Raw genomic sequence first — 21341 nt, forward strand, 5'->3', positions numbered from 1 at the left:
TTTTTCAGTGATAATGTACCAGGCGACGATGAAAGCTGAAGAGCTACTGGAGGAGAGCATCGTGGAGGACGCGGAGGTGGAGTACCTCGATGAAGGCATGGACTATGAGGACGGTAAGATATGACAACAAACAAACAATGGAGGGACGAGATAGACTTCCAGACTTGGCAGGGTCATATCCAAGACAGATGGTTGACAAAAGAAAGAAAAAATTTCTTTCTTTCTTTCTTTCTTCTTTCCTTTACCCAGCAGCAGCTTTCGTGTACCTATCCCTTAGGCAAAGGATTGGTCAACCAGATACCTGTAAACCTGTAAACTGCCTATATACGTCCCACTGCTGGGCACAGGCCTCCCCTCAATCAACCGGAGGGGGTATGGAGCATACTCCACCACGCTGCTCTGCGGGTTGGTGGAGGTGTTTTTACGGCTAACAGCCGGATAATAACCAACCAGATAATATAAACTAAAAGCCTTACATGATAGTGGCTCTGCCAAACAGCAATTGACTTCTCCTTTGCCAAGGGAAATTACCCCATGAGAAAAAAAAACACTATCAAGTCCGAATAGGCTAATTTCCAACCGGTCAAATCAGTTACTTTTTACTAAACAATAAAACACGTAATTGCTATGGAATTTCTTCTAAAAAGCACACATAGGCCCCGATTCCTGCAGACACTGCCTAATTTAATTTTAAGTTATATCCGTCATTTTCATATCCGTCGAAAAGGAAAGGGACAGATGATCCACAGCTCTTAATTTTAGGAAGAATGAGTAAATGAATGAATAACCCGGGCGAATCAAAAGGTACGTCGCTGGTATGCAATCCGTTTGACGTGCTGTCTACTTAACTGTGTCGGGTTATTGACGGATGTAAAATTTTTAGACGGTTGGTTTAGATTTGTGCTTAAAATTGACGTGTGTTCCATAAATTTTATGCTTGTCGATTACCCGTCCCTTTCCTTTTCGGCGGATAAGAAAATGACAGATATAACTTAAAATAAAATTAGATGGTATTTACAGGAATTAGCACCATTATGTTGATTAAAATTCATAAGTAAGTTAAAAAGAAAATGTTTTTCGTTGGTTTTAGATCTGTGTTTATTCAGTAATCAGAATTTCATAATTTATTTTGAACTACTTCTTATACGACTCAATTCAATCACTACAAACCAATTTGAATAAATGTGTTGCAGATTTACCACTGAAGCAACCCGAGGCAGTAACCGAAGCAAGCGTCTCTGATGTTACGGTCGAATCCCTGAAAGTTAAGGTACAACTCTCTTTTATTACTACTCAGTGGCAGCTCTAGCAAAATTTTTAAGAGGGAGTAGTGCCCCTCAAAATGCAGTGGAGTTCTTTGGAGTTCTACTAGTACTAGGGTGATTGACCTATAACCATACGGTTTATCATGCTATCTCTACCTTGGAACTCGAAGTAGAAGTAGTTAATAATGCAAATCTAAACAAAAAGCCTATCTTCGAACTATTATATCAGGCGCGGCGCCCGGTAAGTGATAGTTACCTATTTTCTCATTGTTCGGGTACATAATTATTCTAAAATTTAATGTAATTGCAGAAGCATTAAAAACAAAAATTTTTTTTTTTTTATTCTTATTTTTAACGAGGCTTTGAACACCCTGTGTGATCATGCCAGCCTCATAGGTGCTTTCGTGTACCTATCCCTTAGACAAGGGATTGGTCAACCAGATAGTATAAACTAAAAGCCTTATTTGATAGTGGCTCTGCCAACCAGCAATTGACTTCTCCGCTGCCAAGAGAAATCACACCTTGAGAGCGAAAAACCTTTCTTCTCACGTCTATATTCCGGGCACATTCCAACAAAACGTGGTAAAGGTCATCGACCATATGACAGACATGGCACAGAGGTGAAGGTTTAATACCCATTAAATGATAAAACTTATTTGTTGGGATGTGTCCGGAACGAAGCCTGAGAGCTGAAATCAATAGTTTCCTACTGAGGTTGGCATTCTCAAACCAAGGAGTCCATAGTAACAAAAATTGTTGCTTGATATTTGGATCAGATATCACGAAGCGGAGGTTCGTGTTTTTCTATGGATCTCGGTACGGATCTAGCCAATATGTCGGTATTCTACAGACTGCACTTCGGGGAGTGTGCCCGCGATCTACACGAGCTCATTCCACCATTCCCTTTTATCTTCGGACTTCCACACGTACGGACGGGTTCCATCCCTATTTGGTGGACCCAATTATTCCCACAAAGCGCTTCCCATCGTCCTTCATTATGCGCACTGCTAAGGAGTGGAATTCTTTGCCGTCTTCTGTATTTCCGAATGCATATAACCCGGGTGCTTTCATGGCCAGAGTGAACAGGCACCTTCTGGGCGAGCTCGCTCCATCTTAGGCCTCGTCAATACCTTCGGGCAAGTCTGGGGCCAAAATCAAACCCATCAAAGATAAACCCAGATTTTTTCGATTTGTTTACGGTCATTATTAGATGATCCGTGCTGCGGAAGGCACGTTAAGCCGTTGGTCCCGGTAATAACCCAATAATAACCCTGAAACCAGGGTTGATGAGGTTGGTAATTCACCTCACGAAATATACCTAATTAAATCTTGTCATTTACGGTCACCCATTAAATGTATGAGTTTTATGTGGCCGCTAAGAGGTCTAATTCACAGGGCAGGTGTGCCCAATACAGTTACTCCCCTGTAGATCCGGGGCTGCCAGCCAGCCAGATCTTGGTTGATTATGGCGCCCTCCTATAACGGCGCCCGGTCGCACCGCTGGCACCGCTCTAGGGCCGCCACTGAACACTACCCGATAACCCTAATTAAGTTAAGCCAAGTTAAGTTAGTTAGTTTTATTAAGTTATGCCTGTCATTTTCTTATCCACCAACAAGAAAAGGGACGGATGATTGACAGCTCTTAATTTTAGGAAGAATAAGTAAATGAATGATTAACCCGGGCGAATCAAAAAGGTATCCCGCTGGTATGCAAACCGTTTGATGTGACCTTCCAAACTGCGAAGGGAAAAAAGTAAAATTAGGAGGTGTCTGCAGGAATCGGGGCCATTATCCCCTATGAAAATGGGATAATGCTAGAGGGTGTTACGCATTATTTTACTATGTTATTGTTTTTTTTTGTTAATAATTTAATATTTTCTCAGGGCAAACGTGGCCGACCTAGGAAGACCACGAGCGTAGTGAAGACTGATAAACGAAAAGTTCCTAAAATAGAAGAGAAACCAAGGACGTCAAAGACACTGACTAAAGGTAGGTTTATAACACATTTTTTCATTCTACCTTTGCAGAATCTATGTTATTTTTAATGATCAGATCATTTATATTGTCATCAAAGTGTGAAGATTATGGTGTTAGCAATCGCATAGGGGGTTTAGGCGCACAATGACAAAAACGCAAAATGACAGATTCGTAAAATGACAGACGTTAATAGATTGTCGCAAATTGTCAATAACGCAAAAAGCCAGATTCGCAGAATGCCAGATTCGCAGAATGCCAGATTCGCAAAATGACAGATTGTCATTGTATATGGTCGCCTAGTGTGAATGTCAGGGAACTTAATTATATAGGTTGTAGTTCACAAGCTTGTTTGTATGTAAGATTAACTTAAGTTTTTAAATACTTGTAAAGCTTCTATGTAATAAATTATTATTATTATTATATACTTATATTTTTTAAAGAACGTCTAGGGCCCTGTGCCGAGGCTTTTCTTGCAGCTTCTGTCCTCCGGCTATACAGGTTGTGAGAAGCTGCAGTAGTTTTAAGCGGTCGAGACGTTCGTTATGTCAAAATTTACGATTCAAAGTATGTGTATGTTACCTACTGGTGGAGGTGCTTTTACGGCTAATAGCCGGGACCAACTGCTTAACGTGCCCTCCGAAGCACGGAAACATCTTACTTTCCGGTGATTCAAGCCTGCAATGTCTTTAGCAAACAAAGGACAGTGTCACAAAGTGATTTCGACAATGTCTCCGTCAGTCATCGAACCCGGACACTCAAATCGTGAGCCTAACAGTCTAACCACTACCATAGAATAAGGAATAATACTACGTCTAGAACGGCAACTTTCCTCTCCCCACCAGCATTTCCCTCAATCAGCGCTTATCGCTATCGACCCACCAGGGTCGATTAATTCTTTCAAATATTTTTCCTCTCAGACGACGCCCTGAGCCGAGGTTCGCGCCCAACTGGGCACCCTCAGGCCTGTTGCCTTAAACGTTGTACCGGGTGAGAGCCTTCAGCGCTCTCCATTTGTCCGGCCAAGTAGTTAATGCCATCTGCGGCAAATCTACAATAAGTCACAAAAAAAAGCTCCCCACCAGCGTCTGAACTAGGTTTATCTCAACCCCTCTCAAACACAGTTTAGACTTGAGTCGTATGGCGTCAGACGTCACACACACAGATGCGCGTGTAAGATAATGTCAATGTGTAGTGTCTGTGTAAAACGAGGTTGTTTGTATGAAGTGTCCAGGGTATTCCACTAGACCACTGAGGCTTTTAACAACATAACTATTACGAGATAAATGAATATGTATATACAGCAGTGCGTTATTATACATTGATAGATTCAATATTTTTTCAATTCAATAATTGAGGAGCTCGGTGGCGCAGCGGTTAACGCGCTCGGTCTGCGATTGTTGAAGTTAAGCAACTTTCGCAAAGGCCGGTCATAGGATGGGTGACCACAAAAAAAAAGTTTTCATCTCGAGCTCCTCCGTGCTTCGGAAGGCACGTTAAGCCGTTGGTCCCGGCTGCATTAGCAGTCGTTAATAACCACCAATCCGCACTGGGCCCGCGTGGTGGTTTAAGGCCCGATCTCCCTATCCATCCATAGGGAAGGCCCGTGCCCCAGCAGTGGGGACGTTAATGGGCTGATGATGATGATGAGATTCAATAAAATTAACATGAAAGCAGGCAGAGTAATTTTCACATTTATAATATTATTAGGAATGTACATAGATTCTGCAAAGGTGTTTTGGTGCAGCTTTTTCGTTTCATTAAATAGGGATTCTACAGGCCCCGATTCCTGCAGACACCTCCTAATTTTATTTTAAGTTATACCCGTCATTTTCTTATCTTGGGTACAATTCTTTCCTTAAACATAGCTTAGTATTAGACTTATATAAATAGGTACGTACCATAGCCGACTAAGTATAAAAATACTAGTATTACAGCCTATGATGCCTCTCTCCTGGATATTTATGTTATGTTAATAACATATAATCTGCCTATATACGTCCCACTGCTGGGCACAGGCCTCCCCTCAATCAACCGGAGGGGGTATGGAGCATACTCGACCACGCTGCTCCAATGCGGGTTGGTGGAGGTGTTTTTACGGCTAATAGCCGGGACCAACGGCTTAACGTGCCCTCCGAAGCACGGAATCATCTTACTTTTTCGGACAATCAGGTGATTCAAGCCTGAAAAGTCCTTACCAAACAAAGGACAGTCTCACAAAGTGATTTCGACAATGTCCCCATCGGGAATCGAACCCGGACCTCCAGATCGTGAGCCTAACGCTCTAACCACTAGACCACGGAGGCTGTTAACAAAGAAATACAGAAGTTTTTAATTAATGGCTTATTAAAACAAAAAGAATGAATGAATAACCCGGGCGAATCAAATAGGCATCTCGCTGATATGCAACTCGTTTGCCGTTTGCTGTCTACTTAATTCTGTATAAAATTTTGGGAGGGTTTTTTTAAATTTCTGCCTAAAGTTGACGTGTTAAATAAACTTTATGCCTGTCGATTACCCGTTCCTTTCCTTTTCGGCGTATAAGAAAATGACAGGTATAACTTAAAATAAAATTAAATGGTGTGTACTGGAAACAGCACCACGGTGTATCTATTGTGTATTGAGTTTTTATAACAATAGATAAATTATTCAGGCCTTATCTTTTCTTTTAAATAATGAATGTAATTCAAAAGTAATGCCAACTTTAAAAAACTAATTTGAAACGGAAATGCTGGCACCTCATTGTTATTTCTTCCTGAATGTTTCGAGAATTGATACATGGGTCGTTCTTCTTTTTTATCGACAATGATCTGTCCTTCGTTCTGCTTCTGATAAGTTATGTTTTAGAATTTTATTTCATGTTTTGATTGTCCAAAAATATAGTTATCTTATTATACTCAAAATACAAGCAAAATACTAATCGGTTCCTCAATTAGTTATTAACATAGCTTGATCGTTTTTCACAAAATTCTGTGACAGAGTGGTAAATTGAAATGCTGTCTCCGATGAAAAGGGCCACTCTGTCACAATATTTTTTGGAATGCGCCTGCAAAGAAAAGTATGTTACCAAGATAAAGAGAACCACTAAATAGTCCTCTACAGACACATCTTTATATGATATTTTAAAATATTTATTGCCGTTATAATTTTAAAGATGTTAAATCCGATAAATCGAGAAAATGTCTTTTTATTGTCGATAAAAAAGAAGAACGACCCACATGTGTTTTTTTTTTAATTCCTGTAATATATAATCACAGAGAGCTATCTTTGCATGAAATGAAATCAAACGAAATGCAAAAAAGCGGTGCGTTATTAATTTAAATGAGAGAGGGGATATAAACAAACCACGGGTCGTTTGAATGTACCAGTTTTAGTTTTGACTAATGCAACTCTTTGTGGTCTCCGTTAAAAGTGCGTATTATAATACCCACAGTATAAGAAGACCAGCCGGGTCTGCATGGCAACCGCGCCGCGCACGACGCGAATCATATCGAGCGCTTGGACGTCAAACGGCTGTTGGTCGAACCGCTCAATATAATTCGCGCCGCGCGCGGCGTGGTTGTCATGCAGACCCGGCTGGTGTGCTCAAAACTGACAGCTAGCATTTCAAGGTTAGCCCAGATGATGTCATCCGACCATGCGTTGCCATTTCGTAAAAAAATAATTACCCACACCCAATGTTTTTAATTTACTTTGCAAGGATATTTTGTTCTTTTAGTAAAAGATCTATGTACAGTTTTAATGATTTTTATATTATGTGACAAAGAATAGTAATTAAATACATTATTCACTTAATTTCAAATAATAAAATTTACGTCTTTGGAATGTTGGAGGTCCAATCGAATGGTAACACTTACGTCATCAAAGGGCTAGCAATGGCGGCTTGTCATAGGATTGAGCATACCTGGTCTTCTTATACCATGGTTAGTTGATATTAAGTCGGAATCATTGTCTGAATCATCATATTAAGTAATTTATAATCATGTTTAAAACTAGAAACTCAAATATAGGCGAATAGAAAGATAAATGTTTTATTGCAACCATGATGTGTTCGTACAAAATGTGGTATTGTTAATTTATCTTTGACCTAGGATTACCCAATTTACTGATATTCATATTCATTCTTCTATTGTGTGGGTTGTGAGGTGGAGTACCAACTTCATCAACCCTGGTGTCAGGGTTACTATCGAGCCGTCAAAGGCCTCTGACATGGCTCGTGGAACGACTACTTACATCAGTAACACGGGCCATCTTACTTTCGGACAATCTGGTGATCAGCCAGTAACGTCCTAATCAAACTAGGGACCACAAAGTAATTTTTGTGATATGTCTCTACCGGGAATTGAATCCAGGACCTCCGGATCGTGAGCCCAACGCTCAACCACTGGACCACGGAGGCCGTTCATATTCATTTATTGCGTGTCAGAGTATAATTAATATCGAACACACACTACACTTCGGTGAGTGTGCGCAGGAACTTCACTAGTTAAATCCACCCACTCCATTCCATCTACGGACAACTGTCTAGTTGTCGGCAGGCATTTCATCCTTATTATTATTATTAACTGCCTATATACGTCCCACTGCTGGGCACAGGCCTCCCCTCAATCAACCGGAGGGGGTATGGAGCATACTCCACCACGCTGCTCCACTGCGGGTTGGTGGAGGTGTTTTTACGGCTAATAGCCGGGACCAACGGCTTAACGTGCCCTCCGAAGCACGGAATCATCTTACTTTTTCGGACAATCGGGTGATTCAAGCCTGAAAAGTCCTTACCAAACAAAGGGCAGTCTCACAAAGTGATTTCGACAATGTCCCCATCGGGAATCGAACCCGGACCTCCAGATCGTGAGCCTAACGCTCTAACAACTAGACCATTTCATCCTTATGTTGTGGATATACCACCAACCACCAATGCGCACTGAACGTTTAGTTATTTCAAGGCTAGAGCGAATAGGCATTTGCTAGGTAAGCGTGATCCACCCTAGACAACATCGTCATTTACCATCTGGCGAGATTGCGGTCAAACGCGAGCAAATTTTACTTAAAAAAAAAAATAGGAAAAAGGTACATGTGACGGCTTGCAAGGGCACGACATAATAGTGGCGACAGAGGTGCCTTAATAGTTTATAAATAAACTTTATAAAAAAAAAATGTGTAACCCAATGCGCCGTATGACGAGAAAACAATATAAAAACTAATATACAAAATAAACTATGAATGAAAAAAGAAACAAAAAGAAATACATAACATGAAAGACACTAAAAATACAATTATAGAATTAAAAGGTAAACTATCACACAAAAATATATAAAAATATTAATAGATAAAAAACAGTAAATCTTCTCGCAAAAATAAACCAGAATTAATCAATTCGGCGTCGATATACTCCATTTTGCCACGAACTGTATTTTACACCTTTTAGTCATTTATTTATTTTATTTAAGGAAAACCAACAGTTATAAAATACAGAAAGTTGACAACAAACAAAACAAGAGAGTCATGATACAAAACTGACTAGGTATTTGAAAAAATAACTTAACATATCACTAACATAACCACAGAAGGAGACAGACGTAAATTCACGCAACCATTTCACTTTTTAGGTGAGAAACCGCACGACCCGACGTTATCCGCAACCAAACGCAACCGCCTCATGAAGCGAAACGCCGTTATCATTCTCGAACATTCCACCGTCATACCCTTCAAATGGCACAGACAGAACTACCTCTGTTTCTTTTGCCACCAAGCCTTCAAAGACCATCAACTTTTAAAACTACATACTCAGAAAGAACATCAGAAATCTAACATAAGATCTGCGGTTTCTTACCTAAGAAGGGATGAAAAGGTGAAGATTGATGTTTCGGCGCTGTCCTGTAGGATTTGCAAGAACAATTTTGATGTTCTTGACAGTCTCATAGAACACATAAAGCTTGAGCATAATCAAATCTTCTCGGAAGACTATGGCTTCGGAATAATACCTTACAGATTATTCGAGAATTCATTCCAATGCGCGGTTTGCGGCGAGCAGTTCCAATACTTCATAAAACTCAACCAACACATGAACTACCATTTTGGGAATTACGTCTGCGAAAATTGCGGCAAATCTTTCCTGAGCCAGGATCGGCTTAGATGCCACTCCCTTAGTCACGGGTCAGGGTTTCGCTGCAACGAATGCCCGGAGATCTTCGACTCGTTAACCCAGAAAAACCAACACGAAGCGAGGATCCACAACAGGGACAAAACCCTCAAATGCTTCTACTGTCCTGATACGTTCACCAACTACAATCAAAGAAAGAAGCATCACCATTCGTCCCACAACGTCCAAATGCCGGAATTCAACTGTCCAATATGTGGAAAGACCTTCCAAATTATGAGTAAAATGAGAGTGCACGTTAAAGAGGTTCATATACGCGAGAAGAACTACGCTTGTACGATGTGTGATCAGAAATTCTTCTCAAAGACTCACGTTCAAAAACACATGATCAAACACTTCGGCGAAAGGGTGCACCAGTGTGAGGTTTGCATGAAATCTTACGCGAGGAAACAGACTTTAAGAGATCACATGAGAATACATAGTAACGAGAAGAGATTCATATGTTCTGTTTGCAGTCAGGGGTTTGTGCAGAATAACAGCTTAAGGCTGCATATGAGAGTGCATCATCCAGATACTGTGACCGCTTAGAAAAGTACACCTCATTAAATATGGCTTGATTAAACATTGTTTGAGGTTTAGAGAGAAAGAGGACCAGGAAGAGCTTACATCACATCACTAATTTAAGAGCCACGCTCTTGTCGGTGTAGCAAGATTGCTAGTTTTTTAGGCAAAAATAGGGCAGTGGCTTCCCTCTTGCCGTCTGTCCTCCGCCTACACGGAACGCTTAATCAAAGAGAAGGCGAACATCGTCTCTTATAAGGAAGTCAAAGAATTGGGCCTTTGATGGACAAGAGTGGATAATGCTACACCGACAAGTGCGTGGATCTTAATGACGACGATGATGAGGTTTACGCGGGTATTGTCATAATTAATCTTTCGAACGCCGGAACGCGGATCTCGACCAGACACAATGTAAAATCTATTGTGTCTGGTATCTCGGCATATGAGAGGTTAAAACACATAATACTGGAGATATAGTCCATATTCGTGTGCTTTTGTGGGTCGATCCCACCAAAGCGGAGAGAAGCGGAGATGTGCGAAATCGACCAATCACCGCGAGAGAGACGGTGACAAAACTTCTTTTCTTTTAGCTCACTCGCACGTTGTGATTTGGCAACTTCTCACCGCTTTAGGGGAAGCCGACTTTAACTGGAAATAATTTTGTTAACAAACAATGAGTAGCGATTATAGACAGCTAGTAAGTAAATAGTTCTATAATAAGTTTATTTCTTAATTTATTGTAAAGTATAATTTTTATACCTTTTTTACAAATATACACATTTATATCGATTATATATTTTTGTTTAATTAAATTAAATCCAAAAAACTCACACTAGAAGAAATTTACATGTATTCTGATATTCGTTTGGATAATGAAATACTACGGAAGAGCAGTGTCTCAAAAAAACTTTAAATGTACCCTGTTTTGTTGCTATAAATTGTTGTTTACATTTCGTCGCCTTCAGTGAATACCTCGTTAGTGCATTTTTGATAGAACATATGATTCTTCTTGAGAAAATCTCGCAAAACATACTCCAGGGCATCTACTCTTATTCCGGGTAAGAATAAGACTACCCGGAGTGATACTAGCGTGGGTATTGCGAGGTTTTGTCACATGTGTTTTAACAAAAATGTTTTCCACTCTAAGGCTTCGACTTATGACATTGACCACTAGTTTCTAAATTTTAATTCTCCCAAAGGGTACATTTACAGTCGATACTTTCTCTTTCAGAACGTATCCGGAAATATAAGGGGTGTGAGTCCTCGTCTATGCGCCGAAGAAAAAACCTCGAAATCATATTCAACAACACGTCTATCATACCTTTCAAATGGCGCGGCAAATACCTCTGCTTCTACTGCAGCAAAGACATTACAGAATACTCAGAATTGAGGAAGCATACCAAATCACACGGAGATTGCTCCATAAGGGACCATTCGCTGAAGGTTCTCAAAGGAGGTCAGAATATGGAGATCAAAATTGATGTTTCTGACATTTTCTGCGAGTTGTGTAGCGAGCCTTTTCCGAATTTCGATGAGATCATCAACCATCTAAGCGTAAAACATAAGATAGAGTACGACAAAACAGTTGAAATGGCCACTGAAGAGTACAAATTGGTCGACCTAAGCTGTCTAACTTGCCACGAAAAGTTTTCCTACTTCGGCTATTTAGTGTCTCACGTGAACAATAACCACCCGAAAAACTGCCTTATTTGCGACAAATGTGAGCAGAAATTTAACAAAAAACGCGACTTATTTTCTCATATGAAGAACTATCACAGAGAAGGGGGTTACAAGTGCGAATTTTGTCCGCAAACCTTCAGTTCTTTGAACATATTGAGAAAACATAAAAGCAATAGGCATTTGACTCGTTGTAACATTTGTCAATTGAAGTTGCCGTCAGCTGCTTTGAAGCAGAAACATATAGAGCTAGAGCACCCTGATGATGGGTCCTTACAATGCGATAACTGTTCCAGAGAGTTCCATACTAAGCAAGGACTCAAAATGCATGCTAGAAAATGTAAGGGGGAGGAAGAATTGTTTGAAATTTTGAAAAAAGAAGACTTTGATGCTATGGATCTGGATCAAAACTACGAAAGTCCGATCAAAAGACCAAGTGTCAAACAGATTAGAGAGAACATAGTCATAGTTATTAATATGTCGACGGCGATACCCTTCAACTTCTACAAGAATAAGTTCAACTGCTTCTATTGCTCAAAAGACTTCCAAGACTCGGACGCTATGAGAGAACACACTATCATGGAGCATCCTGTCTGTGACGTCAAGGAAAAGTGCATCAGGAAATGCAGGGAGTCAGTGGCTTGTGTCAAAATAGATATATCCTCCTTAGCGTGCAAGATCTGCTTCGAATCCATGGCAGACTTAGATATGTTACTTGACCATCTGATAGCGAAACACGAAGCCAACTACGACAAGTCAATAGCGACTTGTCTTCAGCCTTATAGGCTGATCAAAGACCATATGGCCTGCCCGAACTGTCCTGGAGAAGTATTCCGCTTCTTCGGTACTCTGCTCAAACATATGAACAACGAACATACGAACAATAACATTATATGTGTTTATTGCGGCCAAACATTTCGCCGGGACCAGAATCTCAGGGTCCACATTTGGAGGCATCACAGAGATGGACGGTTTAAGTGCAACATATGCGGTGCAGAGTGCAATATCCCCTCAAGACTCTACATGCATATGGCGAAAGCTCATGGGGTTAAAGCTGCGAAGTGTCCTAAGTGCTCTGAGGCGTTCTCCACACAATACTTGCGACAGAAACATCTGATAGAAGCCCACGATTCTGGTCACAAGTGTACCTATTGCGGGAAGCTCTTCACGAGAAACTCCTTCATGCGTGATCATATAAGAAGGACGCATTTGAAGGAGAAGAATGTTGAATGTTCTATCTGTAACATGAAGTTCTTCAACAACATTCTTTTGAGAAGACACATGGTGAAACATAGCGGGGAGAAGAACTTCCATTGTGATATTTGTGGTGAGAGATTCTTCTGGAGGAAGAGTCTTCGAACGCATCTTGCTAGGCATAATAAGCATCTTAATCCTATACAGCTTTAAAATATAATAGAAGGGAATTATAATATTATGACTATTCCTAAACTAGTCTAAGCCGTGGTAACTCCGTTGGAAGACGGCTTGACTCTCGCTTTGGGTGGTAGCTTCGAATCCTAAATTCTAAATGACGTAAAATCAAAAATGGTAAATTGACCTTCAACAAGTTTATCCATGATAATTACGTTGAATAAATGATTCTGATTTCTGATTTCCTAGCACGGGCCTAAACCAGTAATTTTCGAATTTATATTTGGATCATAAATGATCATCACGTGCTCAGCGGTGAAAGAAAATATCTTGAGGAAACCCATACTTTAATTTGAACTGGTTTTCACTTCGCGGGTTGCAAGGTCAGACAGGCCGTCGCTTCTGTTAAAAAGACCTGTCAAATCTTCTGGTTAGGTAAGCAGACCCTGTGAAAAATGGGATAATGCTAGGGAGATGTTGTATTCCTAGTCTGAATAAATTTTAAATTCACGAAAAGGCTTCCGTAAGCAGTCTTTTTGAAGGGGAAAAATTTTTACTAGTATACCGTGCTCGTTCAATAGCAGGCGAATTATCTCTATATCTAGTCGGTTTATTACTTTATCGTATTTATTTAATCAAAGACTAAATAATCTGTTTACATTTATCTAAACCTTAAACCTTATTTATTGGTTATTATTACCTTTTTAAAATATTTACAGAGAAAATACGAATTTATTATTCATTTATTTTTGTAGATGGATTTCCATCATTTTAAAAAGTGCTGTCATACATAACATAAACAGCCTATATACGTCCCACTGCTAGACACAGGTCTCCACTCAATCAACCGGAGGGGGTATGGAACGTACTCATCACGCTGCTCCAGTGCGGGACATACTTTTTTTTAAATCAAGTTCCAAGCATGAACGCTAAAGTACAACAAATGGTATTTGTTGAGTTACATTTTAAAATTGAAACTGAGAAACCACTGCATAACCAAATAGCTTCTAGATGTAAAATTCAAAAGCCATCATTCATGAGTATGCACCTAAAGAACTTTCCCAACTAAACTAGAGTCACAGCGGGAGCCGTACAAAAATATCGTTCTTATCGTGTAACGCTTTACTCCGTGCGTGCGAGGAAGAGAGACAATCCACGCGCACTCGCTTACTCCTTACGACTAAAGTGGCCCCTAATGGGTTCAGGGTGTGGTGAATCGAGCTCGCGTTGGTACGGAACGAAGAGTGTTCTATACATAGTATTATTTTTATTCTATTCTGAAGTTAAAAACGGGCCATACAGAAGACAAATTTGCTTTCAGATGAAACCGATACCGATGAGGACGTACCGTCGCGACGTCGCAGGAAATCCTTGCAGACATTATTTAAGTACACGAGTATCATACCCTTTGATTGGCAGGAGGATTTCGCGTGCTTCTACTGCGACAAACGACTAAAATCGTACCAGGAGTTGAAAAAACACACGAAATCCCACGGAGGTGCTATAGAAACCGTCTTGCAAAAGCTTAAATCGAAAACGGACATCAAAATCGATGTGTCTGATCTCGCTTGTGAGATATGCGAAAGATCTTATAGAAATGTCAGTCAAATTACCAATCATATGGTAGAGGAACACAGTCTCAAATGCGATAATCGTGTTCTGGCTAGTTTTGAAAAGTATAAACTGTCCGATTTCTCTTGTACAGTGTGTTATGATAAGTTTTTGGACTTTCCCCAGTTGGAAAAGCACGTAAGCGAAACACATCCGAAAATCTCATTCAGTTGCCAAAAATGTTTAGATACATTTGAATCTCAAGAAGATTTAGAATCGCATATGGAAAGAAAGCATTTTATACTAAAAAAAGACGAATCTAGGATAAAATGTCTCGTATGTCCCAGTTGCCATAAAGTGTTCACTTCGAAAAAAGGTTACAAGTTGCATATTAGCAAAATCTGCATCAAGGTCGAGCCTAAAATGGAGTTTACGGAAGAAGTTGTGGAAAAGAGGCCGAACTTAAAACTCCTTAGAGAAAGCATTGCTACATTCCTCAACATGTCTACAGCCATGCCTTTTAAATTCTTTATGCAAAAGTTCCGATGTTTTTACTGTTCAAAAGATTTCGTCGACTTCCAGGATTTAAAAGTTCATACAGGAATCGAACACACGTATTGCGACCCAAAGAGTCGACTTATGAAGATGATCAAAGGGAACTGTATTGTCATCAAGGTAGACATAACCTCTTTATCTTGTAAAGTTTGTTGTGAAACTATCACGAGTATACCCGATATGATACACCACTCGAAGACGAATCACAAAGCCAAATACGAAGACTCACTTACTCATATACTGCAGCCGTTTAAACTTATGAAGGACAGCATGACTTGTATGTTTTGCGGTGACGTCACGTTTAGATACTTCTCGAAACTTCTAGAACACATGAACGAGTTTCATTCGAAGAACAAAATCATTTGCTCCTTCTGCGGCATGACTTTCGGCAAAGATCCGAACTACAGGTCACATTTGAAACGTCATCATAATCCTAACAGCCTTAAATGTAATGATTGCTTTTTGGAATTCGACAATTTGTCGAAGCTTTCGAATCACCGCGCGAAGTTACACGGAGAGAAGTCCTATAAATGTCCGGAATGTTTCGAGACTTTTGGGACTCAATATAAGAGACAAAAACATTTAATAGACGCTCATGGGTCAGGGCATCCTTGTACTTACTGCGGTAAGCTGTTTACTAGGAATTCTTTCATGATGGACCACGTACGGAGGTCTCATTTGAAAGAGAAGAACGCAGAATGTTCTGTATGCAAAGAGAAGTTCTTCGATAATATTTTATTGAGGATCCACATGGTGAAACATGTTGGCGAAAGGAACTTCCATTGTGACATTTGTGGCAAGACATTTTTGTGGAAGAAGAACCTGAGAGGGCACATGTCTTCGCACAAGTGAGGCTTGCATTCTGTGATAGTGTCCGTACACTATTCTTGACATTTGGTTAGTCGTACTTGCGTAGCAAGCTGATTATGAAATCCGTCGCGAATATATGATTACTCTGATAGATTGTAGTTACAAAAAGCCGGCTAGAGTCTAGAAGCTAGAGTTATGGACTTAACTCTATAGATTTAGGACTGTAAACTTAAATATCCAAATAGATGAAGTATTGTCAAAATAGTGACAAAAAAAGAAGCATTTTGAACATTTTGAATGACTTGAATATAAGCTTTAATAGAGATCGATGAGCAGACTAAAACTTCTGTCAATTGAAATGCATAAGACATGATTGCGTTTATTAGTTTACAAAGAAAAAAAATCGTAATTTAAATCTAGATACCTGTGCCGGATTTGCACCAATGAGTTGTTAATTTATCATAAGAGCAGTTTTCACTAACACAGGTGGCTCGACCATTATAGACGGCGATACGTCTCACCACCTATCACGTTGGTCTAACAGAAAGCTCGGTGAGGTGTGGGTACGTAGTTCATCTTGCGATGGATGTACCTCTGACTACCCCAATGGGGTTGTAGTCGTGAGCTTATGTTTAAATCTAGATGATAAAAAACCTTGTATTAGAAAGCGCAATATTATTACAGAAAAGTAAATTTGTTTGCAGATAATACGGGCAGCGCGAATAGACTTAGAAGACGGAATCTGCAAATACTGTTCAACAATACGACAGTTGTCCCCTTCAAATGGAGGGGGAAGTATATGTGCTTTTATTGCGGGAACGATCTGCCCAATCACGACGAGTTACGGAAACATACGAAATCTCATGGAGACTGTTCAGATAGGGACCGAGCTCTAAGACTAGTCAAATCTGGCGAGGCCGAAGTCAAAATTGACGTGTCGGATATAGTTTGCGAAATATGTGACGAGAATTTTTCCAATTTAGACGGAGTTTTGTCCCATTTGAACGTCAAACATAATCTTCATTATAACAAAAGCGTTGATTTGATAATGACTCCTTATAGGCTCGTGGATTTAAAATGTCTGAAATGCGAAGAGACTTTTGACTATTTTAGCAAGTTAATATCACACACAAATACTAGCCATCCCAGCAATTGTTTTCTGTGCGACGGTTGCGACCAACAGTTTAACAAAAAACGGGATTTGAAAGCTCATAAAAGGGTTCATCACAAAAACGAATATAGTTGCCCAAAATGTTCACTTACTTTCACATCCAACGCGGCTCTCCAAAACCATAAAAAGCACGAGCATACATCAATGTGCAATGTGTGCTTTCAAACTTTTTCATCTGTAGGCAAAAGATTGAAGCACATGAAGACTGAACATGACTTTAAGAATCTTCAATGTGGTGTTTGCCATAAAGTCTTGAATACTAAACAGGCGTTCTTTGTCCACGCTACGAAATGTAACAGCGAGGCGAAACCAATACAATCGGTTATAGTCGACGATTGTAAGAAACCCACAGTAAAACAAGTCAGGAATAACATAGCTTGTATTCTAAACATGTCTACAGCGATCCCCTTTAAGCACTTTATGAACAAATTCCGTTGCTTTTACTGCCCTAGAGACTTCACAGAATGCGAGGATTTGAAACATCACACAGTCTTGGAACATCCCTTATGCGATATTACCCTCAAATCGATGAGACTGCGAAACAGGCAAGAAGAAGGCATCAAAATTGACACATCAGCTCTTTCTTGTAAACTGTGCTTTGAATCTGCAATAGATTTAGACAGTCTGATCCACCATTTGATCTCGGAACACAAAGCGAAATGCGATAGAGGAATAGGAAACTACTTTCAACCGTACAAATTAATAAAAGACAGCTTTCCTTGTCCGATTTGCGGCGAAATATTCCGATACTTCGGAATTTTGTTGCGTCATATGAGCAAAGAACATACGGGTAATAAGAAAATTTGTATTTATTGCGGAAAGTCTTTCCGCTCTGATCCGAACCTTAGAGCTCATGTCACAAGATATCATAAAGCAGCTAAACACCACTGTACTCATTGCGAAGCTGAGTTTTCTACTAGTAACGATTTGCATCTGCATTTAGGCAGCAAACACGGCATTAAAAACTCAGAATGTCCACAATGTCACGAAAAATTCACGTCGCAATACTGGGTTCAAAGGCATTTGATAAACAGACATGGAACGGGGCACAAGTGTTCGTACTGCGGGAAGCTTTTCACTAGACATTCCTTTATGAGCAACCACGTTAGGCGGTTGCACTTAAAAGAAAAGAACGTTGAGTGTTCTGTGTGTTTTGAGAGGTTCTTCGATTCTCAAAGGCTGAAGATGCATATGATCAAGCACATTGGTGAGAGGAATTTCCACTGTGACTTCTGCGGTAAAAAGTTTCTTTGGAAGAAGAATCTCAGAGGGCACATGGCGTCGCATATTAAACATGCTAACAATGCACAAGCAGTAAAATATCCATAGGAATGAGAACACAGGTTGCTTTTATAAAGCGCCTTTAAAATTTAGCAAGTCACTGTGCAGTAGATTTATAAGACTTCCCACTGTGTTTGATCAAAACTACGCTTATTACCTACGCAAGACAGTGCAGTTACCAATATTGTTATTAGTCAAAGAATTCAGCTCATAATTTGCGCAGTACCGAACAGTTTCGTTGTCTTCCGCTCCCAATTTAGACCGCCCTAAGTGCCAATGACATACACAAAAACACGTAGCAAATCGCTTCTGCTTATACATACAACATCAAGAAATTTTGAAGAGTCGAATTGACTGGAGTCCCTCGTTTCTTTTCAGATGAGTATCCACCAGGGCCCTACGACGGGTACACCTCCGAACGAAGGAGAAAAAACCTCCAAATATTGTTCAACAACACAACCATAATACCTTTCAAATGGCGCGGGAGGTACCTCTGTTTTTATTGCGGTAATACTTCCTCCGACTACGCGGAGTTGCGGAAACACACGAAATCTCACGGATCATGTTCAACTAAAGATTACGCCCTGAAAATTATCAAAGGCAACCACATTGAGATCAAAATCGACGTCTCCGATATCACTTGTGACGTGTGCAATGAGCCTTTTGGGAGTTTCAACGAAATTGTTGACCACTTAATCGGGAAGCATGCGTTAGAATATGATAAAAGCATTGATACACCTTTACAAGAATATAGGTTGTCAGATTGTCAGTGTCAATTTTGCGATCAGCAGTTTACGTATTTTGGAAATTTAGTATCACACGTCAATATGAATCACCCCCAGAATTGCTTCATTTGTGACGACTGTGGTGCCACATTTAATAAAAAAAGAGATCTTGCTGTACACTTCCGAAACAACCACAAACAAGGGGGATATCCCTGTGATCAGTGCTCAAAAGTTTTCGACACAAAAAGGATCTTGATGGGACACCAAAATAACTACCACTTTCGAAAATGCAAAACTTGTAACGCATCTTTCGCTTCATACACTTTACTTCAAAAACATATTCAGTGCGACCATCCCGATGATGGATGCCTTAAATGTAACTATTGTTCCAAAGAATTACATTCCAAACAAGGCTTGAAGCAGCATTTAAACAAATGTAAAGTTAAAATGCTAGCCGCAGACGATCCTCCGGCTAACGACACTAATTTCGCAGACAATATCGAGCCTAGAAAAAGACAAAATGTCCTACAAATCAGAGAAAATATAATTTGCGTGCTCAATATGTCTACCGCTGTACCTTTTAGATTTTTCGCTAAATTCTCCTGCTTTTATTGCTCAAAAAAGTTTGTCGACTTCGACGAATTGCGCGAACATACAGTTTTAGAACATCCCATCTGTGATATGAAATCTAAATGTATTAAAAAATGTAAAGGGGAGAGAACTAGTGTCAAAATAGACATTACCATGTTAGCTTGTAAACTGTGCTTGCAATCTATGAACGATTTGGACGTTCTGATCGATCATTTGATATCGAACCACGACGCTAACTATGACAAATCAATCGCTGGATGCTTAGAACCGTTCCGTATAATAAAAGACAACCTCCCTTGCCCTCTCTGCCCACAAAGCTTCAGATATTTCGGAATATTACTCCGACACATGAACTCTGAACACAGTGATAACAACAGTATTTGCGATTTCTGCGGGCGTTCCTTTAAAAACGTCGCGAATTTAAACGTTCACATCTCCTACGCACACACGGGGGCCATAGAATGTGATATCTGTCTGGCGAAGTTTAAAAACCAGTGGTGCCTGTCTCGGCATAAAGCAAAAACTCACGACGCGAAAGACTTCAAATGCCCAAAGTGCCCAGAGATGTTCCAATCGCAATATCACAAACAGAAACATTTGATAAAAATCCACAATGTGGGACACAAGTGCAGTTATTGTGGACGAATGTTCACCAGAAACTCCTTCATGAAAGACCATATAAGAAGGACTCATTTGAAGGAGAAGAATGTACCTTGTTCAGTGTGCAACGAAAAGTTCTTTGACAATCACTTGTTAAAGATGCATATGGTGAAGCATGAAGGGGATAGGAAGTTCAGTTGCGGAGTTTGTAATAAGGCGTTTCTTAGACGTAGTAATTTGTACTCGCATATGGAAATGCATAAGAAGTATGGACATGTCTCTGTACCAGTGTAAAGGTCCCCACAACACACACCCACCCACATTCCCGAGAAATGCGCTTCGGATGTATCCGACCTGCCCTGTGAGCTATGATAGCCCAGTTGGAAAAACGCTTGACTGTCACTGTGAGGTCGCAGTTTCGAATCCCAATACGGGCCTAAACCAATGATTATCGAATTTTTCGAATTCACGTGCTCAGCGGTGATGGAAAACATCGCGAGGAAACCCACATTCCACCCGAGGTATGTGACCTAACCTGTATTGGGCTGGTTTTCCCTTCGCGGGTAGGAAGGTTATACACTGCCCTATTTTTCCCTAAAAAAGTAGCATGGAGAATGCTACACCGACAAGAGCGTGGTTCTTAATTAAGTGATGTGATGAAGATTTTAAATACAGAAGTCATGCTGGCCATGGCTTAGCGGCAAAATTGGCATATGAGTAATTTATTTCAATTCAATCAATTTTAATTTATAATACGATTGCAAAAGGCCCCCCTTTCATACCTTAATTATATCGCTCTTATATAAAGGGTTATGTTTTACAAACATAATAATTTTATAATAATAATATTAATTTAGTACAAACAATTATTGTGTTTATTTAACTCTAAGAGACAAAATTATATTCTTGGTAAAATATTATTTATTACGTTAAAATGAATACTACTTAAGTACAGTATGAGCGATTTCATGTACCCACTTTAGAACCCTGTCACACTATCATATTTGACATTTAATGAGACTTACGGTTTAATTTGTCAAAAAAGTTAATGTGACATGGTTTCAAAGTACACATAAGTACTCGTGACCATACACTTTTTTTACAAATATACA

The 21341-nt window shown here is 39.9% G+C and overlaps 3 protein-coding genes across 8 annotated transcripts in view; all 3 read left to right on the forward strand.

The window, feature by feature from the left end:
- LOC126378831 (gastrula zinc finger protein XlCGF57.1-like) overlaps nt 1-21341 on the forward strand; it is a 119210-nt gene that overhangs the window by 1399 nt on the left and 96470 nt on the right. For 4 of the 6 annotated variants that reach the window (XR_007568146.1, XM_050027261.1, XM_050027260.1 and 1 more), the window contains exons 3-5: nt 9-113; nt 1194-1270; nt 3149-3254. Coding sequence is in view for 5 of the 6 variants with exons in the window: in XM_050027261.1 (XP_049883218.1) it covers nt 9-113; nt 1194-1270; nt 3149-3254 (288 nt within the window). In the remaining variant the exon portion in view is untranslated. Of the gene's footprint in view, nt 1-8; nt 114-1193; nt 1271-3148; nt 3255-8845; nt 10097-18691; nt 20852-21341 lie in introns of those variants that run through there. The other 2 variants (XM_050027259.1, XM_050027262.1) reach the window with 2 other exon arrangements.
- Nucleotides 11018-16041, forward strand: LOC126378819 (zinc finger protein 91-like). The gene is made up of 2 exons (XM_050027238.1): nt 11018-12901; nt 14267-16041. Exons 1-2 carry the CDS (start codon nt 11167-11169, stop codon nt 15901-15903), a joined length of 3372 nt encoding a protein of 1123 aa, XP_049883195.1. The 5' UTR covers nt 11018-11166; the 3' UTR covers nt 15904-16041.
- Nucleotides 16516-18685, forward strand: LOC126378876 (zinc finger protein 62 homolog). Its single transcript, XM_050027365.1, has one exon. It carries the CDS (start codon nt 16661-16663, stop codon nt 18359-18361), a length of 1701 nt encoding a protein of 566 aa, XP_049883322.1. The 5' UTR covers nt 16516-16660; the 3' UTR covers nt 18362-18685.

Source organism: Pectinophora gossypiella, chromosome 27, assembly GCF_024362695.1.
Source record: "Pectinophora gossypiella chromosome 27, ilPecGoss1.1, whole genome shotgun sequence".
NCBI classification, from domain to species: Eukaryota; Metazoa; Arthropoda; class Insecta; order Lepidoptera; family Gelechiidae; genus Pectinophora; species Pectinophora gossypiella.